Genomic DNA, 24,320 nt, shown 5'->3' with positions numbered 1-24,320 from the left:
AAAAATATTTTGTTCCATTTCGATTTTATCAGTTTAATTGATATTAGTATTTCTTCTGAATAACAACGAAAAAAATACACAGCCAAGGTTTTGGGTTTTGAATGTGGTCACTGGAGAAGATATATATGTATGTGTATATATATATATATATATATATAACATAACAATACAGAGTGAGAGAGACGAATTGGGTTTAGGGGGGGTTATATGCACAAATAGGTGAGGGGCAAAATGGGAAACAAAAGGGTAAAAATGGGGTTTTCAGTTTTACTTTTGTAAAAAGGTGGTAAGAAGGACTAGTTTTGCACATTTTTTAAATTTTGTGAACTTACATGCATATTTTCAAAAAATAGGAACTAATTTTGCACAAAGTCTATATATCAAGAGGGCTTTTTGCACTTAACCTTTTCAAATTGTGTTTAACATATTCTTCCAATCAAATGATTAGGTAGACAATCAGTTGTTATAAAAACTTTAAATTCACGTTAAGATTAAATATATAAGCATTCCTTTTTAAGTTATTTTTATTAGAAATTGCCAAGAAGGTTCAACTTTGAGTGCTTAAATTGAAATTTTTTGAAGAAAAAGAAAAAGAAAAATGAAAAAGAAGGAACATTGTGTTTGATTTTAAAATGAGAAAATAATAGGAGGGACAAGGGTAAGGAGGGAAAAGAAGTGATCCGTAAAATAGTATTTTTTTTGTTATCCTTCAAAAAATAATAATAATAATAATAAACACAAGAAAAAGATAGGAGTGTTACTAATTATTACTATTATTATTATTATTTAACCTTTTTTTATCATAACAATAAAAACACTCATACGTTCTCACTTATTCTTACACGGACTTTAGACTTGTTCCTAAATGGACTTCAGCTCTCTATCTTTTGCTTTGAAAAGTGAAGAAATACCTCTAAATTACAAGTGAATTCCTAATGACTAAAAAACATAACAAAAATTTCCTTTATTTTTTCTTTATTATCTTTTCAAACAACTACCAATATCAAATTGTTGAGAGACAATTTGTTTTTGATCAAAGGTTGAATTGATCATAAGAACTAAAAACTAAAAATTATAATATATTATGGAAAAATATAACTATCATTAAAATTATAATATATTATGGCTGAACACACACACACACACAGAGTACCTTCCCATAAAAATGAAAATTGTTCTAAAAACGTATTTTCAGAAAATTATTATCTATTTTCTGAGTTTCTAAGAACTATTTTCGAGTTACAAACCAAGTAGGTAATTTCTCCCTTTTGTGTCTCTTTTATTTTAACAAAATATAGTACAATTTTTTCAAAATTAATGTTCAAAGAAACAAATAAAAAAAAAACTAGTTTGGATATTTTAAAAACTAGGAAGCACATGCACGGTACTTGGGTAAAATACTATATGAACTAGGCGAGACACTTAGATTTAAAAACACATTTAAAAAAGAGACATTGACACGACAATAAACTAATAATTAAATTTATTATATAAAAAAATAATAATATTTTCTCCATTCATAATCCATTTAAATTAGGCCCACTAAATATTCCATATTTCTTTTTAAAAATATAAGGTCCATAATTCTCCCTCTTCTTTTTCTTTTAACCAAATATGAAAAACTTCGCTTATAACTTCTCTCTTTAATCATTCCTTTCAACCAAACATACGCAAACAGAATTTATATAATTTTTATTTTTTGATAACACTAAGTATTTGTTACGGGAGGAAACTCCCTTGAATAGTAATGTACTCTACCATAATCAATAGTGAAATAGCACAAAAATGAAGAAAATATCTTTTATTCCATAATATGATACATCATACAGATACCCATCTAACTAGTTCCATAGCATATGCATTATAGCGAATTTTTAGAATTTTCTTTCTTACCTTTACGAAAATTCTAGTAAAGCGCAGACACCTATAATCTTGCCACAATTTAAACGTACAAACAATAGTACTGGACGGAGCTAAGATCGAATTCTAGGTAGCAAACCAGACAATTTGATCCTCCTGAAGGAAATAATGGCAGATAGGAACAGTCTTCCCCGGTTTAAGGTTGAGCAATTGGAAGGCCAAATGGTTGGGGTTCCATTGTGATGTATCAGTGTGGCACACTGCTACTGCTTTAGCTTTTGTACCATCTGCACCCACCAAAGAAACCATGTATGCTTTGGTTTTTTGTAATTTGTGGCAGTAAAACACTGCATAAGCATAGTTTTGCGCATGGCACACCACTGCTTTCTCACCCACCATCTTTTCTGCTCCTGCAATGCTATATTTTTGGACTTGAGTTTCTTTCTCCTCTCCTTTCATTGCAGGCACCTCGCACCTTTTGATTGTTTTCTTCATTATTTCAGCCTCCACCGAGTTGGGTTTCACCGAAAAGTGATTCAAGATTTCTTGCATCTTGTTGGAAGTGAAGGGGGTTGATTCTGCAACCTGACGAGGTAGGAATGTAGCTGGATTCGTGCTTTTTGTGAAGCGCAACTTCATCTTCATGCCGGTCTTTATGTCATTTTCCAAAAAGTAAACAGCTATGTTGCGGTTGTCATGAAGTACTTGATCCTCGGTAGCATAGTTGTAACCTGAATTGCTTCCACTGCCTCCGCCTGCCAAGTCAACATTTACACCGCCCTTCCCTATGGTCACTGAAGTGCTCTTCTCGTCAATCCATTCTGCAAATGGTTTACGTACATCCATTATTTATAAATCAGTACATACCACTGATGATAGGATTGTCCCTTTTGTTTTTGTTTTTGTTGTTTAAGTTTAGCATTTAAAGTTACCTTCTATATATATAATAGGGTAAAGTGCAAAAAAATCCCTTCAACTATTGGTCATTTTGCAGAAAACCCCCCTGATCTATTAATTTGACATATAACCTCCCTGAACTAACCAATTTGGTGCAGTTAACCCCATTCGGTGATAAGCCGGTTGAATTTGACCGTGAAGGAGCACATGATAGTCACGTGACAATCCAAATTTCTTTAAATGACTACACAACCCTTTACCTTTATACCCAAAACCACTTAAAACACCCAAACACGCCCTTATACTAAATACACACTGTTCATCGTCAATAAAACAGATTACACCATCACCACCACCGTCCGGTCCGTCTCCACAACTACACCTTCGATGGCGGCTTTGCCCAGCGACTCTAATCAGGTCCTTCGTGAATGAAATTATGGTATCTCCCTTGTCGTCGTCCTCCTGAAACGCGTCGAGCTAAGCCCAGTTGTCTGCGCCATGGTGAGTCCAGAGCGAGTGGGTGAGTTCCAGTTTGGGGACCCGGGTCATTGTGTTGATCTCGGCGAGAAGCTCACAGCCGAACCACCATGGCCGTCGTTAAACAAAATCACAGACAATATACATTAGAAACGAATGATGAGTTAGCTCAAAAATTATCCCCAAACTTTGAAGGAAGAAACTGTAACCTACACACGTTTACATACGTGTGTGTGTGTGTGTGTGTGTGTGTAGAGAGAGGGACAGGCCTTTTGCTAGCATCCTGGATTTGACTTTCATAAGCAAAATCTGAAAATCGAAGTCCATTAGCAGACAAAGAAGATAAAAAAAAATAACAAAATTTGATTGAGGCAGCACCATTCCAAGTCACAGCCGCCATCGCCGGCGAGCCCTCCTCGTTCCAGTTCACCGCACTCCAAATTCGCCCATTTGACGGCAAACCAAGCAATCTTCGAAGCCACCTATAGAGCGATGAAGATTCACATCGTCGATTTTGGGATCGGGCGATGGCGGAGCTAGACTACAAAGCCAATGATCAGCGTTGAACAGAGATCGGCATTGGTGACAATAGGGGAAGACTCTAGTAAAGGTGACGATGGTAGCGGGAACATCGGGGGGCGATGGCGGAGCTAGACTACGAAGCCAATGATCGGCGTTGAACAGAGATCGGCGTTGGTGACAATAGGGGAAGACTCCAGTGAAGGCGACAATGGTAGCGGGAACATCGGGCGGAGGATAATAGAGTGCTCGTCGTTCCGTTCCGACAGCCGGAACAACCATGACCAACTCCATAACTGCCGTCGATGAGACGCTACATTCTCGAGCTCTCCACCACGATTCTGCCGCCGTCAACGACGTCCATAGTCGTCCGGCTGTGAGCTTCTCGGAGCTCAGGTTTGATGGAATGAGCGACGGCAATGGCAACAAGAATAATCTGTCTTTTACTAAAACAGCGTAGTTTTATGTAAGGGGTAAAATTATCTTTTATTATTTCCGTTTACAGCAATTGGCCGGAGATTTCACATTAGGGGTTAATTGCACCTAATTCAATAGTTTAAGGGGGCAAATTGTAGTTCATGGGGGTTAATTGCATATGGCCAATAGTTGAAGGGGGTTTTTTGCACTTTACCCTATATAATATATTATGCCACGTCATTTGAGATAGGTATAAAAAAACATGAATATGTGACATCTATCTTTTTCCTCTTCCTTCTTGTTGTGCTGTGATTTATTTTGGAAGTGAAATATATTTGGTAACTAAATTTGTTTCATAATGTTTTAAAAAATAAATAAATAATAACAAACAAAACATGGAAAAAGAAAAAAAAAAATGTTTAGATATAAATACACTTAGAAAAAAACAAATGAAAACATATATATACTAGGGTTGGCCACTGATTGGATGGGATTGGATTTGACATTAATCCTAATCGGATCCGATTCCAATGGATTGGAAAAATATCAATCCGTTCTGAATATGTGGCCAGGCCGATCCGATCTGTGGGATAACAGATTGGATCTAATCAGTTCAGTTCTACGGATTACTTAAGGCAGCCATTTGAAAAAATATGAGGCTGTGGATGGCATGGGAATTGTTAATGGGTGAGTACTGGTTAGGAACTCTACTGGTGCAGTTTGGAAGAGGGAAATATCCTACTGGGATCATGTAGTTGATACATCCATGGCTGAGCAATTGTCTGTTAAATGGAAATAAAATCAATAATCAAGTGGCGGCTCCAATGAATTGACCTTGAATGGGATGCAAAAACTATCATATAGAATTTCTTGTCCTCTGCAAATTGTGCAACAGTCATGGAGGATATACAGTTCCTTGTTGAGCATAATTAATACAGGTTTTTCTATGAAATGAACTCCCAAAAAGTGCACTTTACGAAAGAAAGTGAACTATGTTGCTCATTATACATAAGTTTTTGATATATTTTGTTGATCATCAAGGAAAAAGAAAATTGGCTGATGTGGGACGCCCATCGTTGGATGTGGGATAAGACTTCCCTTGTAACTTTAGTCTTATAGGGACTTGTGAGTGTTTGGGCTTCGTATCGATCTCTACTCTTTGTTAAATCATGTAGAAATTCGGATTCTAAAACAAACCAGGGTGGAGAAGATCCATGAGAGCTTTCGGCATAGGAGTGTTTGGCAACATTGACTTCTAGTAAGCTTGGGGAGTTAAAGCTGCATGGCTTGCCACTAGTGCCAGCTGCAACGAAAAAGTAGAAATGATCTCATTAGCTAATTCTCATACAGTTTCTACAGGAAACAAACAAATTAAGAATATCATATAAGGAGTGTATATATATAGAAAGCTTTAGCACAATACTAAGGTTTTTTCTTTATGATTAGGGAGTCATGAGTTCAAAAGATAAAGCACTGACAGAAGCCTCGTGCACTGAATTAACCCTCAGATAAATTTACATAAAAATAATAATAATAATAATAATAATAGAGAACTCAAAGATAATGTTTTTTTTTTTCTTTTTCTTTTTCTTTCTTTGGTTTGAGAAAGTTTAGAAACTCACTGAAAGAAATGTGAAGATGGGTAGGAAATGGAACTCCATTAAAACCTCAACTGAGAGCTATATGATGAAATAGATTGGAACATAACCTGAAAGTAAATATTACATGGAAAGAATTGTAGTGGGTTACATATTTATGAGTAAAATATCAGTGGGTTACTAGATACATGCTGCGTTATTGATCGGTTCACAAGTGGGTTGCATAGTGAGCCATCAAAAATTGTTATAATGATATTATCCATTATTAATCAATACAAAAACTCCATTAAAATAAAATAGTTAAATTCATTACAATTTTTTTTAATATAAAATTTGGTAGGATTGTCCAAACTGATAATTTCTCCAGTGTTGGAAGGGACTTTGATACATGCACCTATACAAAAAGCAATACCTCGTGTTTGTTTGGACTCTTCCATAGTGCTGTCTTGTTTATAGGCTGAGGATACCAAAGGCAGCATGGGCCGGATCCAACCCACATGATAAAGAATGGGCCTGGTAAATGACCTGAGTCCGAATCGAGCTGTCATCAAGCAAGCCCAATGCTGAAGAGTGAAGCTAGAGGCCTTTAAAGGCGATCAGGCCCATGGTTATAAAAGCCTCGAGGACGAGCCCAATGGAGGAAGTTAGTTAGGAATCTTCTAGAACACTGTAAATAATCTATAAATAGACAAAAAATAGAGGAGATGAGGGATCGAAATGTTTGAAGTGTAATGAAACTCTGTCAATTTAGAGAGAGAAAATTATTGCATCTTCAATGGCGCCGTCTGTGGGAACTGATGAGGATTGATTGATGTTTGATTCAGATTGATTCGATCCAGTGTAGTTCATGAAGACGAAGCTCGATCGTTGAAGGCAAAATCAAGATCAATGAAATCGTGATCTGTCTGGCCGAATCTCGAATCCAGTTGATTTTGAGAGGTTGACGTTCGATCTATGTAGCTCTGATTTGTGCTTGTTCTGGTGAGCTGCGCGTTCGAGAGTTGTTGAGATTGCTGAATTTGGCAAGTTCGTCACCGGAAAACTCAGATCCGGCCATTCACGATCGAAATTCAGCTAAACTAGAATCCAGATCTAGTGCGTTCGCATTGGCGAAGTTCAGATCTGATCAGAAATTTGCGGTTAATAACTTTGCTACGATCCGGAATGATGATCGAAGAAGAGAGTTCAAATCCAGTGGAGAATGGCCAGCAGATGAAGCTTGATGAACTGATGAGCATGATAAAAGCTTTGAGAAAAGGAAATGCAGAATTGAGAGCTGGAATGGAGCGCCAAGAGGTTCCGGTTGCGCCGCGACTGCTTCCGGTGGGTGAAAAAAGCGTGCGGCCTGATGAAGCACATCAAGGTGAGCAAGAGGGAGATAACCACGTTGATTTCCACCGTGAGGAGGTCAGGATGGAGAATTTACCACCAAATGCTCGTCGAGTTGAGATCGAGAAGGATCTATACATCCAGATCCGCATCGTGAGCAGATCAGGCGGGAAAAAGCTACAGCTTTCAATCTGCATCAGGAAAGGCACAATCGCGAACAGGATATGGAGTTTGATTGTCATAAGATTAACTTGTCGCGGCAGAAAAAGTTCACTGAGGAAAGGTCGTTCGATCCACCTTATCGGCCTTTAATAGCCACATATGATTATAGGAGCTCGGAAAGAAAACCTACAAATCAAAGAATTGTCACAAGGTTTAAAAAAGAGAATGAGGCCCTCCGTTCGGCAGCACAGACGGTTGATTCACCGTTTACTAACGAGATCCTGAATGCTCCGAGCCCGAGGAAGATTTCCATGCCTGTTTTTATTCCGTTCGATGGAACAACCGATCCGATTGATCATGTATATCACATTCAGTTGAAGATGGCACTGAACACGGAGAATGATCCCTTGATATGCAAATGCTTTCCTACAAGCTTAGCTAGGCCGGCGCTCAACTGGTTCAAGAACCTACCGAGGGGTTCAGTGGACAGTTTTCATAGTTTATGTGATCGATTCATAAGCCAGTACTATAGGAATAAGCGCCCGGCAAAAGATATCTCTAGTCTGTTCACTATGAAGCAGCATGAGGATGAGCGTCTCTAAGCCTTTTTTACCAGGTTCAACCTAACCAAGAGCATGGTGATAGAGTGTCATCCTTCCACAGCAGTTCGAGCGTCCAAGTTAGCGATGACCCGAGGGACACCGTTCCATACAAGTTTAGTGGTGAACACGCCGAAGACAATAGACGAGCTAAATGAGAAAGCTGATGGTTTCGTGCGTCTGGAAGAGGAGGAAGCAGCTAATGCTAGGAAGACATCTACCATCTCCACATAAGAGAAATCCAAAGCCAAGATATAACAGAAGCAAGCTCCGCTGCAGCGTCAGACCTCTTGGAAGGCAGAGAAGAGGCCCAGAGAGGATGATTTGATTACTCCACTCAAAGTTACACTGGCAAGGCTATACCAAGAAAATAAAGATAAGTTTCGTCCTCCCTTGCCAATCAGACAACCTCTCGAACAGAGGGATCAGTCTAAACATTGTGCTTTTCATAGTGATTTTGGTCATCAGACTAATGAATGCAGGAACTTTAGGAGGCAATTGGAGATGCTGATCGCTAGGGGAGAGTTTGCAGGATATGTTCAAAGGCTAGCATAAGAGCAGAATCGACCAATTGAGCAAGTCAATAGAAATCAAAAGCCGAATCACCATAACACTCAGCCCGTTCGGATTATAAATGCAATTCACGGTCGACCTGAATGAACCGAAGAATCTGAAGAATTGCTCCGAACGCATCTTCGCCAAGCACAAATGAAGAGGAGAATAGGCAGTATCAACACTCTGCACCAACAAAGTGCATCAACGCAGATAAGATTCGATAAAGCAGACCTGATGCGAGTTCAGATTCCACATGAAGACCCCCTAGTCGTTAGTTTAACAGTGGTAAAGTGTTTGGTACGAAGAATGCTAATTGATCCAGGGAACAATGCCAATATCATGCCTAGAGTCACTTTCGATCGGCTAGAAATCAAGCTAGAGGAGCTCAAATGTACTGGGAATCCGTTGTTGGGATTTAATGGAAAACGAGTTGAACCGATCGACACAGTAGAACTGCTTGTCCGGGCAGCCAAAAGGAAGCTTATCGAGAGCTTTGTGGTGGTGGAGATCCATCCCTCTTACAATTTGTTGATGGGGAGAGGGTGGATTCATAGGGTACAAGGAGTCCCATCGACCCTGCACCAAGTGATGAGATGTCTGAGTCCGAACGTGTGATACCCCTCGATTCTAGAGCCACGGGTGATCAAGTCCGAGCACAGATCCGAGGGATACCAAACAATTAATATGTAAACAAGCAGAAATAAAACTGAATTAAGAACAAATTAATAATACGCTGAAAGAAATCTAACATAAGAATCCTCAAACTTGAAATAAATAAATTAATATGATTTAAAACCGTACAACTCGGGAATCCACCCAGTGGACCCCTAATCCCAAAACCTTGAATAAATTTACAGAATTAAAATCCAAAATTTAAAATATAACGGAAATCCTATGTAACCGGAAGAGTAAGTGTTAGTATCTGCATCAACACAATCCAGCTCTAAGACTGGTTCTGTCGAACACCTGAAAAATAATAGAGTGGGTCAGGCCCACATGCAAGTCCTGATCTACTACGATCCAAATAGTAATCCGATACGCAGATACATCCTAGAAAGACTCAACAATATCTAGAGTAGTCCATATATGTATATATAATACACACTATAGGACGCTCGCTAGTCCAGTAGGTCTGTCTCAGCCTTAATAGAAGGTAACATGCAAATACGCACCCTAAGGTGGACATGAGTACCTAGATCTACCAGGGGACAACACCTATGTCCAGTTATCCATTCTAGACGATATACGCTCCCTAACCATGGTCCTGAGACTCAGGCTCATACCATGGCACATATAATAAATATATAAAGTCCGTACTCCTCCTAATACAAAATATCATCCATCTGTGTAGTGGTCTGATATCTGTATAATAAATCCATCCTAAAACCATAGTAAGTCTTTCAATTCACAATTGATATGACACATGTAGGTGATGGACTTAACCTTTATGATTAATCCATACCTTAATCCAAATTTAGGTAGGCTTAGTATTCTAAGCTAAGCCATCCCCCAATATGATACCGTCCCATACCGGTTCATATATATACATCCATATAAGTAGGACTTAACTTTTTTTTTATGGTTAATCCAACTCATTCCAATTTAGGTAGGATTTAGTATTTGAACTAATCCATACATAGTATGTCACCGTCCCATACCGGTACATACAATCCTCCAATTAACACAGTTAACCATACAATATTAAGTAGTTATCAACCACACTCCAGAATATGTGCAAGATAATTTAATGCATATACATAAATATTAGGCATTCATTACGGGGCCTAAAAGCTAATTTCAATAATGTAAAGTGCTATAATAAATTCAAGCATTCACATACTCCATCATAGTCCACGAATTGATATAGTGAATAAATATTTTAAGTATCAATTTCACCCAAGCTGAGCATAGATAATTTTGGTTAATTCACTATACTTACAATACTATGGACATATGATTTATTATATATATTCAAATCATATTTAACAACCTTGTTAAGCTCCAATATCTAAAACTAGCAAATCCTCCAATACAGCATAGTTACTAAAACAATACTATATAATTAACTTCCATCCTCCAAACTATGCACCAATATGAATTCATACATACATATCAACATTAGGTATTCATTTCAGAACCTAATTATCATACTCCATGTAATACCCCTAATTTTCAAGAGGATAGTCTCGGTATTTTGTTTAATTGTTTTCTGTTCATTAATTGTTTTTGGTTCATTAATTGTTTTGAATTATGTTTTAATTGACTTTTTAATTATTTGATTTACTTGACTTATTTGTGTTATTTGAATTAATTAGTTGGTTTATTTGTTTTCTTTGGTTTAATTAATTATTTGAATTATTTACATTAATTGTGATTATTTAAGTTAATTGTTTAGTTATGTGTTTAATTGTAATGGTGTTATATTTAATTCTTTATTGTAAATTTAAATTGGTAATTGTCTTGATTTAATAATTAGGGTTAAATTGGTAATTGTCTTGATTTAATGAGTAGGGTTTTACTTTTAATCAGTTTGTAAGCCGTCATAGGTTTCTCAGTATGTCGGATGGGCCGGTTAGGATTTCAGTTGGGGCTTGAATTAATTTAGGGTTTAGTAAAATCCTATAAATATATGTTAGATGTTTGGTTAGGGTTTGAGAAACATAACAAAACCAAGTATACGACTGTGGAGACAAAGGAAGAATAGAGAGTGTTCACGTTGGTTTTCGTCGGAACTTTAGAGACGGCGTAGAGATTTTTGGACAAAGATCTCAAAGGCAAGTTCTAACCTTACTTTCTCCCTTATACTCGTGTTCTTTGCATACTCAATAGTTCCAGGATGAATTACATGTTTAAAAATAAAAACGTTATCTGTTTCATGTTTAGAGTTTAACTGAAACTGAATTTGTTTTATAATTGTTAAACTGGTTAACTTTGAACTTTCTTGTTAATTCTTGGTTTAATCCATATTGGTAGCATAATAAGGACTGAATTAAAGGTTGGAATCTTCTGGGATTAAGTTAAATTCTCTGAAAACCTATACTGTGAAGTGTCGGAGGCGTAAACGACGACTGGAAAAGAGAACACGAAGAAGAGGAGGGAGAGAGCCGGCTCCTATTGGGTTGGAGCCGGCTCTCCTTGGATTGGAGGCGGCTCCAATGGTCTAGGAGCCGTCTCCAAGGCCATTGGAGGCGGCTCCAATATTCTGGAGCCGGCTCCAGGTTGTTTTCTACGTGGGTTTTTGGTTCTGTTGTTTGTTTTTCCACTTTTCAGTGATTAGGCTTCATAGTGATTGTTTTAATATGTTTTAGTGGAGAATGAATACTGTAATGGATGGTTTAGGAGTGGTCTAGAGTAAACATAAATATTCAAAGATCAGATTAACATAGAATTGGACACAAAGCATTAATCATTAGGATTACATGGAGTTAATTACGAATGTCTTGTAGACTTGTGTGGATTTGGAGTTTCTAACTTCTAGATTATAATGTAAAATTTCTTGTGAGAGTTTGTGCACTGCTAATTGCAAATTCTTAGAATATACATACATACAAGGAATCTGTATTTTTGCTAAAGATTAATTGATGATTAAACTTAACATTTAATTCGTCAATTTTGTTGAATAGGAGCTTAACAGTATGATAAATTGTCTAGATTTATTATGCATGCCATGGAAATAAATATTATAACATTTGTTTAAGCTCTGTTAATTATGGATACCGAGAATAAACTTATATTTACAGACACAGTCCTGTGGGTGATCAAGTAATGGCTTATTGTTGGATTAATTAAGCATGTTTTTCTAGTATACTTTAATGTGCTTAGTTTGGAACTGTGGGTTTTGACACTGATACTGTTAGTACTTAATCAATGGTTGGATTTATTAAAGCATGATGGTTAATCTATTCTAACATGGTTAGGTTGGAATTGTTGGTTTTGGCATTTATAAATTATTTAAATGCGTGGAATAGAGTAATTAATATTGATATTTATGTTTCCAATGTTAATCAATTTGTTGGGACTATTCAAGAACGGTTGTTAATACATTCTGATATGCTTGATATGGACTCGTTGATATTGTTATGTACTTGTATATGCTTTATCAACTATTGGACGGATTGGATTGTATGTACCGGTATGGGACGGTGACATACTAGGTTTGGATTAGCTCAAATTGCTAAGTCCTACCTATTTTGGAGTAAGGGCACGGGTTATAAAATACAATCCTCCTTATATATATAAGTCGGTACGGTTGAATACGCCGAGTGACTTACTGGATTTCTTGTGGATGGTTAGAAACGGAGTTTAGATATATTTTTATGTTACCATGTCATGAGCTTGAGTCTCAGTGTCGACGGTTAGGGTGCGTATATGCAGTTGGATGTGTAGCTGACTGTGAAGGTTGAGGTATACCCTGTTTAGGTTTAGGTACTCATACCCACTCAGGTGCGTATTGTGTGATGCCTTCTATCCAGGTTGAGACCCCCTTCATGGCCTAGCGAGAGTCCAGTAGTGTGGATATATTTATGTACGGATTATTAGTTATTGTTGAACTATTTAGTATGTACATGCATATCGAGTCTCTGCTTGGATTGTAGTAGGATAGAACTTGTTCGTGGGCTTGACCCACTCCTATTTTTCAGGTGTAAGTCAGTTCCAGGCTTGAGCTTGTTCGTGCTGAGTAGAGACGATCTTCCATTCTACCGACGATGTAGGATTTCTTTCCAGATCTTGGATTTGGATTTTATCTTTCATTTTACTTTCATTCAGTGTGAGATTTTTATTAGGGGTCCACTAGAGATGGATTCCCGAGTTGTTCAAATTATGGTTATTTGGTTTATCAAATTTACGTATTTAATTATTTAAGGATTATCTTTTAGTTTTCTTTTCAGCTTTAAACTTTCATTTCTTAATTCATTTTGTATTCCATGTTCGTTATAAAATATTAATTGTTTGATATTCCCTCAGGTTTGGGCCTGGGCCTGATCAACCCGTGTCTCGGATCCGAGGGGTATCACACTCCAACAATTTAAAAAGCTAAATATTTTATAGTATTTACATTCTACATACAGTGCATAAACTGATACCTTTTAACAGCCATTAAGTACCAATTCATTCCAAACCAATCATAGTTAAATATACAGCTAATTCACTGCGTTCATTACATGATGGAAAATATGATTAAATATAATTAACTCATATACCAACAAATTGCTAAGTTCCGGTAATTAATTTCCTTAGCCAAACAATGCAACATATGGACGTTTCTTTGAGCTGTTAATTACTCCTTTCCTTAATCCATTATTGTACTAAAGGTTTTCAATATTTAATTAAGTTCCTAACATTTAATTATACCTTACCATAGCATTTAAACAGCTTTAGAAAACACTGCACAGCCCAAACAGCGCCTAAAGCTCATTACTGTGCGATGCAAGAAAGAGCAGGCTCAACAAAAACATTGAGCCTGCTCCACTTTTGACTTAGAGCCGGCTCCCTCAACATTGAGCCGGCTCCAAGTCCCTAATAGAGCCGGCTCCATCATCTTTGAGCCGGATCTAGGGTAATTTTAGAGCCTGCTCCTTCTCCTTTGCAGCCGTTGCCCGTTCCAGCTTCGTCTTCTCCAACTCCGGTGATTACAGAGCCTCTGTGATATGTTCTAATACTTATTCTAGGTTCAATCTTAGTCCTAAATAAGTTTAAACCACTGAGATCCAATCCTAACATGTGTAGGAACACAAGTATTTAAGCAACAATTACAACACCTCTGTTAACCAATTTTAAGCAAGCTGCGACAGATTTAATTCAGATTAATTTGATGCAATTAAATACTGTTCTAAGCACCTATTCTAGAGTTCAAACTCAGTCCTAAATTAATTACTAGACAACCATACGAATCGTTGCTTTCAATTAAACAAAAAAATAAACATGTTATAGGAGAAACCAACTAACAGAAACCTAAAGAATTTTGGTATAACAGTTCCATGCAACGAAGTTAACTATCAGTTTAAACATGCATAATAGATTGTTTAAGCATTAGTTTAATCCCTAGAGTCTTCCTAAGCATGCACAGAACACGAATTAACGGGAAAGAATAGAACAGAACTTGCCTTGGAGTTTCAGATTTGAAACTCTAATTCCACAGTTTCTGTAAGATACGTTTGTGTCCTAACAGCAAGTCTGCTCCTCCAGTGCTTTAGTTCAACCTAGAAACACCCCATGCCTTCCTCTTTGAATTGCTTTAATAATCAACCAAGGATACTCTGCGTTTCTCTCTAACTCCTCCCTCTGTTTCTCCGAGAAATTTATTTGTTTGCAACCCTAGGTAGAATGTACATATGTATATTTATAGACTTATAAACCCTAATTCTAGTTGTATTCCGAGAATAAAACATCTTAATAGGCAAAATAACAAGGCGGCTACATCTTGACACCTAAAACCCCAAGTCACGATACACCAGCTCCCATAAACTGTGAATTAACTATATTAAACAATTATGTAATTACAGTAATTAATAACAGCCAATTAATACACGTAAATAAATAAATCAAATACACCAATTAACTAAAAAACAAATTAACAAATAATACAACACTTAATTCAAATAAGGAAACAAAGCAATTAAAATCATTTAAGCAACCACAATTAATCACTTTAAAAAAACAAAACAACTAAGTCACATAACTAAATTAATTAATCAATGAAAAACAAAATTAAATTTCCAATTCTATCCTTTTGAAAACTAGGAGTATTACAGAACGGGAGCAAGGTGATTGACATCCATGGGGATCAGGTTGCCGCAAATGAATGTTACTCGGTGACTGAAAGCCGCAGGGAAGGGAAAGCTCCCATTCGCTCTGCTAGCACACAATAGCAATTAAAGAAACTTCCCCCCGGCACGAACGGGGAAGAGGAGCTTCCGGTGCAAACTGAGGAACCCCTAGTTGAAGTTCAAATTGATCATTTGAGGCCAGATCGAACCACAAAGGTAGGTTCAGGGCTTGCCGAGGAAGAAAAGCGTCAGTTGATTGATTTCCTTTCCCAGAACGCAGATGTATTCTCTTGGAGCCATTCGGACATGCCGGGGATCGACCCCTCAGTCTCTTGTCATTCCTTTAATGTAGATCCGAGCGTCAAACCAGTGAGGCAGAAGTAGAGAAGGTTTGCCCCGGAGCGCAACTAGATAATTGCAGACGAAATTAATCGATTGTTAGAGGTTGGGTTAATCAAAGAAGTACAGTACCCGGTCTGGTTGTCGAACGTGGTTGTTGTGCAAAAGAAGAACGGAAAATGGAGAGTTTGCGTTGATTTCACCAATCTGAATAAAACATGCCCGAAGGATAGTTTTCCACTTCCAAAGATTGATCAAATGTTGGACGCAACAACTGGGTATGAGTGACTGACCTTTCTGGATGCTTATTCAGGCTACAATCAAATCCCAATGGACCCAAGCGATGAGGAAAAGACCTCTATTGTCATTGAATAAGGGATCTATTGGTACAAGGTCATGCCGTTCGGACTGAAGAATGCAGGAGCTACGTACCAAAGGTTGGTTAGCAAGATTTTTAAGGATCAAATGGGCAAGACAGTGGAGGCTTACATTGATGACATGGTGATAAAAAGCAAACAGAAGGACCATCACTTGAAACATTTGCAGGAGGTGTTCAGCGTACTAAGAAAGTATGGAATGAGGCTGAATCCAACTAAATGCTCATTCGGCGAAGGATCCGGGCAATTCCTTGGCCACGTGGTCAACAATAGAGGGATTGAGGTCAGCCTAGCCCAAGCGGAAGCTTTGCTAAAAAATGCTGAACCAAACACTGTCAAAGAAGTCCAAGCTCTCACCGGACGCATAGCAGCACTGAGTTAATTCATCTCTAAGTTATCCGACCAATGCAAATATAATCAAGGGTCACGGAAAATAGTCCTGGGGGGATGAACAGAGGTAAGCGCTGATCAAGTTGAAAGAATATATGTGGAACCCATCAGTCTTGAATGCCCCAGAGCCAGGCAAAAAGCTTTTCTTGTACCTTGGAGTTTTTAACATTACAACTAGTGGTGTGCTGATACGATGTGCAGAGGGTAAGTAGTTCCCGATTTTCTATGTAAGTAAAACGTTGACCGAGCCAGAGAGAAGGTATTTAAAAGCTGAACGAGTTTTATCCTTGGTAAACGCAAAGAAGAAGCTCAGGCATTACTTCGAGTCCCATCCTATAGTCGTTCTGACCACATTTCCTATAAGGGTGATCCTGCATAAGCCTGATTTGTCCGGACGAATGACAAAGTGGGCAATAGAGCTCAGTTCTTTTGACATAACGTATGGACCCCGAACGGCCATTAAAGGGCAAGTTATGGCTGATTTCTTACTGGAGTGTGATGTGGATGAGCCAGATAATGTCTTGAAGAATTTTTATGGAAGCTCTTCGTTGACGGCTCCTCAAATCAGATGGGGGCAGGAATTGGGGTCAAGTTACAAACACCAAAAGGCACTGCGCTGAGCCAAGCGATCAGGCTTGAGTTTAGAGCAACCAACAATGAAGCAGAGTATGAAGCGTTGTTGGTTGGGTTAAGGTTGGCCAAGGAGCTAAAAGTCAAAAGCTTAGTCGCCTTCAGTGATTCGTAGTTAATCATTCGGCAAGTGACTGGGGAATATGGAACAAAAGATGAGACAATGGAGGCATACCGTTCCGCCATTATGCATGAGGCCAGAAGTTTTGATTAGATCAAGTTCATTCAATTGCCAAGGGAGCATAATGAAGATGCCGATCAATTGGCCTGTAGTACGTCAAGCTTAGGTGGAACATTGGCAAGGGTGATTCCAATTGGTGTGCTGTGCCAGCCATCTATCCTTGAGGAACGTCAAGCTCGGATCCCTGGCAGGTGAATGTCATACCATATGAGCCGAGCTGGATAGATCCAATTATTGTGTATATACGAGATGGTGTTTTGCCCGAACAGAGGGATGAAACAAGAATGATCAGATCGAATGTTGCAAAATATGCCATAGTACACAGCCAATTGTACATGAGGTCTTATTAAGGACCTTACTTAAAGTGTGTAACCTGTAGAGGCTCAGCAGATACTACGGACTATCCATAAAGGGGTTTGTGGTAATCATTCAGGGCGAAGGTCTTTAGCACACAAAACGATGACACAGGGGTATTTTTGGTCACGAGACGTAGACAAATTTTTGAAAATGTGAGATAAGTGTCAAAGGTTCGGACCACTGATCCACCAACCACCAGAAGATTTGCACGTAATGGCCAAACCATGGCCTTTCGCGCAATGGGAGATGGATGTGGTTGGCCCATTACTGACCGCCAGATCACAAAATAAGTACATTCTGCTTGCAACAGACTACTTTACCAAATGGGTTGAAGTAGAATCGTATCCCAGTGTGACTCAGACCCATGTGAGACACTTCATTTGGAGTAATATCATCTGTCGATTTGGTGTGCCGAGGTCGATCGTCATGGACAATGGGACTAACCTTGATAGCAAGCAGGTGAGGGAGTTGCTGGAAGAATATGGAATCAATTAAAAATTAGCAGCGGTCAGCCATCCACAGGTGAATGGTCAGGCTGAGATCACAAACAGAACGATCTTTGCTTGCATAAAGAAGAAGCTTGAAGAAGAAAAAAGGAAGTGGTTGGATGAACTCCCGAACGTCCTGTGGGCGTATAGAACGACTCCAAGTTGACCGACCGGAGAGAGCCCATTCACCATGACATATGGTACTGAGGCAGTAATACCGATAGAGCACTAAGTTCCCACCGTTCAGAGCTTAGCGTGGAATCAGGAGCAGAATGATCATATGTTGAAATTCAACCTCAACTTGCTTGAAGAGAAGAGGAATGCTGCAGCCATAAGGCTTGCGTCATATCAGCAGACGCTCATGAACAGTCACAACAAAAAGGTGAGGTATAAGGACTTTGCACCTAGTGATTTGGTTCTGAAAAAAAAAGTTGGTATTATCAAGAAAATGGTGTCACATTAAGAATGACCGTATAGAGTTGCAGAGGTTATAGGAAATGGGGCATACGTCTTGGAAACCATGGCTGGGAGGCTGGTAAACAAGCCTTGGAACGCCACCTCTTTAAACAGGTATTATCAATGAAAATTGAGTTTTAGTTTAACCAGTGTTTATCTTCAATTGTATACTTGCAAGAAGGCAAAACTTCGAAAGATTTATAAAGAGTATCGTTTTCTTCTAATAAGGTGACTGAGTATAAGCAAAGCAAGTGGCATTCTAGCCGAACGCCAAACACTTGCTAAAAAATAAAAAGCCAAGTGGCAAGTGGCATTCTAGCCGAACGCTAGACACTTAAGCAAAGTAAGTGGCAACTGGCACTACGAGCTAAACGCCAAACACTTGCTAAAAATAATGAAAAGCCAAGTGGCAAGTGACATTTTAGCCGAGCGCTAGGCACTTAAGCAACGTAAGACATTTAAGCAAAGTAAGTGGCAACTGGCGCTACGAGCCGAACGCCAAACACTTGCTAAAAATAATGAAAAGCCCAGTGGCAAGTGGCATTCTAGCCGAGTGCCAAGCACTTAAGCAAAGTAAGTGGCAACTAACACTACGAGCCGAACTCCAAACACTTTCTAAAAATAATGAAAAGCCAAGTGGCAAATGACATTCTAACCGAGTGCCAGACACCTTAGTAGGGTACGCAGTGGCTGGTACTATTAGCTGAAGGCCATTGACTTGTTTTTTTTTATAAAAAAAAAAAAAAACAAACAACAATTACTACCAAATGATGCAAAGATTGAGATCGGATGTAGTAAAAAATTATCCTTTTCATTCATGATAAACCGAAGATTACAAAGAATATCATAAGGAGATGGGTACAATCAAGTTCTGTTTGTCTCCCTGTTCACCTACTCACCCTCGGTAGCCTCGTCACTATTGTTAGCATTCTCTTCCCCATCATTGGTCACAGCATCTCTGTGAGGGGGGGAGTCAAGCTAGATCACCATTTCATTCTGCTGAGTTCCGCCCTCAGTAGCAGATACAAGGGGAACCACAGTGGAGAGAGGAGGAATGTCTAAAGGCTGAGCAAGAGGAGGAATAGGGATTACTCTGAATGAGGCGATCCCCTCACATTTTTCAAAGATGTGTTCGGCAGAAGTAGGGTCTAGATCAGCATAGACTCCTGAGGGGTCAATTTTCAGCTCCTTGTCAACATCGTCTGGGCCTGTGCCAGAAATGGTCTAACCCTCAGCAGGAAGACGATTGTTGAAACCCTATCGGTATCCCTCAACATACCAGAGGGCCCCAATGTGGGAGAAACGACTGTGCAGAGCCATCATCCCTCCATTGACCTTGCCGATGACGCTAAGCAAGGCATTACGTTCATCCAGATCCCTCTTCTCAAAGGCCATGCGCTCTGTTTGTTCGTCATGAAGTAGGCGCTGAAGATTGTCTCTTTCGGCCTTAAGCGCTTCACGCTCGGTCTACCAGACGCTCTTTTCAATCTGAAAGGCGTCCTTCTCATTTTGAAGGGAGTCTACTTGCTTTTTCAGACTATCCCTTTCTTTCTCAACCTTGTTCAGCTGCACCATTAATTCAGCATTTTTGGCGCCAATAATATTAGTCTCTTTGGTGGCTGCGTCAAGGTTGTTGGCGAACTTACGCGCCTTAGCATTGGTAGCCTTAACATGCTTCTGCATGGCCATCATGCCAAACAGAGTCTGCAAAACAATGCATGAGTACTAATTAAGCCAAACGTATGTCCAGAGGAAATGTAATATGAGGACATTTTTAAATGCAATAAGGAGGAGGGTAGGGAATTACCTTCATAGCCGCCAGAGGGAAACGATTGAAGACCTCCTTTTGGGACAGAGATTTGGTAACCTCAATGTTTTTGGGAGACCACATGTTCTTGTAATAGGCCATGGCTGTTGGGCCTTCTCTGAACATGGTTTCGCTCGGCCTCACTATCGAGCCATTAGCTCGGACGAATCTAGGGGTCCACGGAGCCTTTCCAGAGGGGGAACCGGTGGCTTTGCTGGACCTTGAAGGAGCAATAGGTCTGACCTGAGGAGGGATAGGCAAGCCCGGCCCGGAAGTTCGAATCCTCCTTGCTAGAGGAACTTCAACGAGGCTACCTTCGCTCTCAAGCTGAGGCCTTTTTCCTCACTATTTATCCTGAATGGATGTAGTGGGGGCAGAGGAACTCCGAAGTTAAGGGACAGTGTTCGGGTTGGCAGATGGAGCGCTGATGATCAGACGGATAGTCACCACGTTCGGAGTAGTGCTGGAAGTGGTGGCAGATGAAGATGCCGAGGTTGGGGAAGAAGAAACTGCAGAAGCAGCGACGACCCTGGGAGGATTCTTCCTCCTGCTGAAGGATGGAATCTGAAGCTGACTCATGGTGGTGCCGAGGAGTGAGATATCACTTAAATTCTCGGACGTGAGGAGTTCCGAACAGGAAGGGATGTCGTTCAGAACGTAGTCCTTAAGATAATTGAACCTATCCCTGCAAACGTTGTAACTACGTTCGTTATCCTGCAGGATATCCAAATAAACGAACAGAAGCGGGGAATGCAAGTTTCACAAAGACAGTCTGTCTTATGGGTTTTGAATTTCTTATAAGAAGAGACGGAGCATTCGCCGAAGGTAGTTAGGATAGGGTAGTCCTTGGCAGTCGGAGCAAACCAAGCCCCCCAAACGCCAACAATGCCCTTCTTCCACCCCTTCTCGGACTTAAGTTTGTTCGTACAGATGGATCTTTTCTCAATAGGGTAAAAATGGTAATATACGTCCTCCAACCTGATCTTGTTGACCTTATAACAGAGGAGAAGATCAACTAAGTCAAGATCTAGGCCTCTGTTACGATTCAGAAGCAGCAGAACGGACAGAACCCTAAAAAAATTGGGGTTAACTTGGAGAGAAGAAAGGTTTAACCTATTGAACACATAACAGAAGAAAGGGTGCAGAGGTAAACTAATAATGTTGAGGTGATGGAGGGAAAACAAGGTTTCGCCGGGAAGAAGGCCGGCACAAGTTCTGATATTTATGTCTTTGGTGCATTCCCTAAGGTGAATATCAGAAGGGGGATGGAGTTTCATGCACAGAACATCCAAATCTATAAGCATGATGTCAACGACTATGATCCTTGGGGTAAATATACAAATATTTTAAGAAGAAGAAAAAGCGGAACTAACCTTGAAAGGACTGAGAGCAGCAAAGGATGTTGCAAAGGAATTGAGAGTGAAGAACTTTTCACTGGATTCGCCGGAGAAGATTTGGTTTGACAAGAGAAGATCCGAGTTGCCCTGAGAGAATGGACTGGATTTATTGACAGCAAGATATGAGAGGTACGACAAGGGAAACTGTGGATGTGGAAGAGCAATATATAAAGGGGAAGTGGTCCCGTTCACTGAGACGTCAGGAAGTTAAAGAGATTCAAATTTCAAAGACATTTATTTCGAGGCCGACCGCGCAATGCCCCACGTGATCGTCTCGAGTCGTCAAGTCATCATTAGCCGTTAAGTCATCATTAACTCAATTGATAATCACACCCTAATTAATAAGGGAGTGATTATGGGGCAGTTAAGGATACCAAAGGCGGCATGGGCCGGATCCAACCCACATGATGAAGAATGGGCCTAGTAAATGACCTAAGCCCGAATCGAGCTATCATCAGGCAAGCCCAATGCTGAAGAGTGAAGCTGGAGGCCCTTAAAGGCGATCAGGCCCATGGTTATAAAAGCCTCGAGGACGAGCCCAATGGAGGAAGTTAGTTAGGAATCTTCTAGAACACTGTAAACAATCTATAAATAGACAAAAAATAAATGAAACTCTGTCAATTTAGAGAGAGAAAATTATTGCATCTTCATAGGCCTACATGGATATGCCCATTGTCTTTTGTACAGATTTTATGCCAAATGGTATTATTAGGTGACCAAGGGTAAGGTATATCACTTGATTATCCAACTTTATTCATTAAAAAAATTAAAATGGCACGTATACTAAATTTTTCCTCAATCATAAATACTAATTCCAAATATTTAATATTCATTTAATTTATTTTAATCTCAAATTCTTAAGTTGCTTTAAAAAAAAAAAAATTTATTTCTCCCAAAATATTTAACTTTTTCAAATTCAAACCTTATTTTTGTGGTCCCCTTGATGCTCTTCATAATAATGAAGTTGTATACCAGTCTTAATACTGTATGATTATTATTATTATTATTTTCGAATTCCCGGGAAGAGGCACCCTTCCATAACCAAGGAACAAAGTTGAATATTCTATAATATGTTACATCATCATACAAATACTGTCTAGTTTTGTAATATATTGGGAAAATATTATTTACCTTTCGTGAGGTTAGGTCTAATTACATGTAGTACCTTCCATGTTTTAAAAATTACAGAAACCTCCCCTCGATGTGATCTGCCATATTCCCGTAGAATATTTGTTATATGACTAAAATACCCTTAACCCTCCTACCCATAAACCCAAAACCTCGAGATTTTACTTTACTTTATTCTCCCTCTACTTTCTCTCTCTAAACTTTTCAATTTACCCAATTTTTTTCCACTTTTTTACTATTTGTATGAATTCTGAAGTTAGTATCTTTGAATAATATTATAATAATATAAAATAAATCGGTGATGAAAAGGGTAGTAAGTTTTTAAAGATGGCTTTTCTAATTTTGACATGAAAGAAGAGAGGAACAGATGAAATTTTGGGATTGGACTGGATAATCCCTTAAGCCAATGAATAAACTTGGGCTCAGTTTGGTAAGAAACCAAGGCTCAATAATGAATAAACTGGGGTTTATGACGTAAACTTTGCCGCTTGGGTAGGCCTTAAACGGGCACCCCTCCAAAGTGCAATGGAGGTCAGCAACCTAGGGCATGGGCCTTCTTGATCGCCCATGGACCAGTCCAGGTAAGTAAGTTCTCACAATGGCTTTCAATGCATTTTATAACCCTCTCTCACCTAAATCACTCCGTCTTTTTTTCAATGTGGGAATGAAACATTTGTACAACTACAAGTTTACAACCTAACCTTCCCGAGTTTCAAAGAAGAGTTGCGTAATAAGTGGAAATAAAGGGTTGCTTGATTTGTAATTCTGAAAATAGTTTTTAAAAATTCAAAAAACTAAAAACTTTTATAATTGAGTTTTCAGAAAATAGAACCAAGCAGTATTTTTTTGTATAGTTTTCAGTTCAGAAAACTTTTTCCATAATTACAAACCAAGTATGCCCCAAAAGTTCCAAGGAGGATTGGTTGGTTGTAGTATAGATATACATAGATATAGAGAGTAATTTTTTATTTCCACCATTTAGAAAATGAAAATAGAAAACAAGAATGATACCAAATGGGCCCGGAACTTTTACTGTTGAGTCATGGATTGACTAGTTTAAAGCCCAAGTCTGAGTTCATTGATGGGTTTGAATTCCCAATTTGGGCTAGGCCTTATTGAACTTGCAACGCTTTCAATGTGAAAATCACTAAGTTGGTCCATTACAAAGATTAATGAAATTCAATGATTGGTATTTGGGTGCATAATTCAAATTTTATTATGTTATTACATAATTTTGGATTGAAAAATAAAATATATATTAATTAATCTTTTCAAATTCTGTTTAACATATTCTTCCAATCAAATGATTAGGTAGACAATCACTTGTTATAAAAACTTTAAATTCACGTTAAGATTAAATATATAAGAATTCCTTTTTAAGTTATTTATATTAGAAATTGCCAATAAGGTTCAACTTTGAGTGCGCTTAAATTGAAATTTTTTGAAGAAAAATGAAAAAGAAGGAACATTGTGTTTGATTTTAAAATGAGAAAATAATAGGAGGGACAGGGGTAAGGAGGGAAAAGAAGTGATCCGTAAAATAGTATTTTTTTTTGTTATCCTTCAAAATAATAACAATAATAATAATAA

The 24,320-nt window shown here is 38.7% G+C and overlaps 2 protein-coding genes across 2 annotated transcripts; one reads left to right on the top strand and one right to left on the bottom strand.

The window, feature by feature from the left end:
* Positions 1-1,956: 1,956 nt before the first annotated feature.
* On the bottom strand, positions 1,957-5,438 carry LOC132283483 (BURP domain protein RD22-like). The gene is made up of 2 exons (XM_059785429.1): positions 5,368-5,438; positions 1,957-2,681 (listed from the first exon to the last, which is right to left on the bottom strand). Exons 1-2 carry the CDS (start codon positions 5,417-5,419, stop codon positions 1,987-1,989), a joined length of 747 nt encoding a protein of 248 aa, XP_059641412.1. The 5' UTR covers positions 5,420-5,438; the 3' UTR covers positions 1,957-1,986.
* A 3,128-nt stretch (positions 5,439-8,566) lies between these two features.
* Positions 8,567-9,028, top strand: LOC132281424 (uncharacterized). Its single transcript, XM_059783126.1, has one exon. It carries the CDS (start codon positions 8,567-8,569, stop codon positions 9,026-9,028), a length of 462 nt encoding a protein of 153 aa, XP_059639109.1.
* Positions 9,029-24,320: the final 15,292 nt, after the last annotated feature.

This window comes from Cornus florida, unplaced genomic scaffold (genome assembly GCF_030987335.1).
Source record: "Cornus florida cultivar Cherokee Brave unplaced genomic scaffold, ASM3098733v1 CherokeeBrave_3.0.0_Hap2_Chr11, whole genome shotgun sequence".
Taxonomy (NCBI): Eukaryota; Viridiplantae; Streptophyta; class Magnoliopsida; order Cornales; family Cornaceae; genus Cornus; species Cornus florida.
The sequence above is the reverse complement of the archived record's forward strand: the minus strand, read 5'-3'. Positions and strand labels throughout refer to the sequence as shown.

What these genes read in the sequence shown, in the direction of transcription:
- LOC132283483 (XM_059785429.1), bottom strand. Translation starts at nt 5,419, where the DNA reads ATGTTGCCAAACACTCCTATGCCGAAAGCTCTCATGGATCTTCTCCAC. An exon ending in CATGGATCTTCTCCACCCTG is followed by an intron (nt 2,682 to 5,367) that starts GTTTGTTTTAGA and finishes AACCATTTGCAG; the next exon opens with AATGGATTGACGAGAAGAGC.
- LOC132281424 (XM_059783126.1), top strand. Translation starts at nt 8,567, where the DNA reads ATGAAGAGGAGAATAGGCAGTATCAACACTCTGCACCAACAAAGTGCA.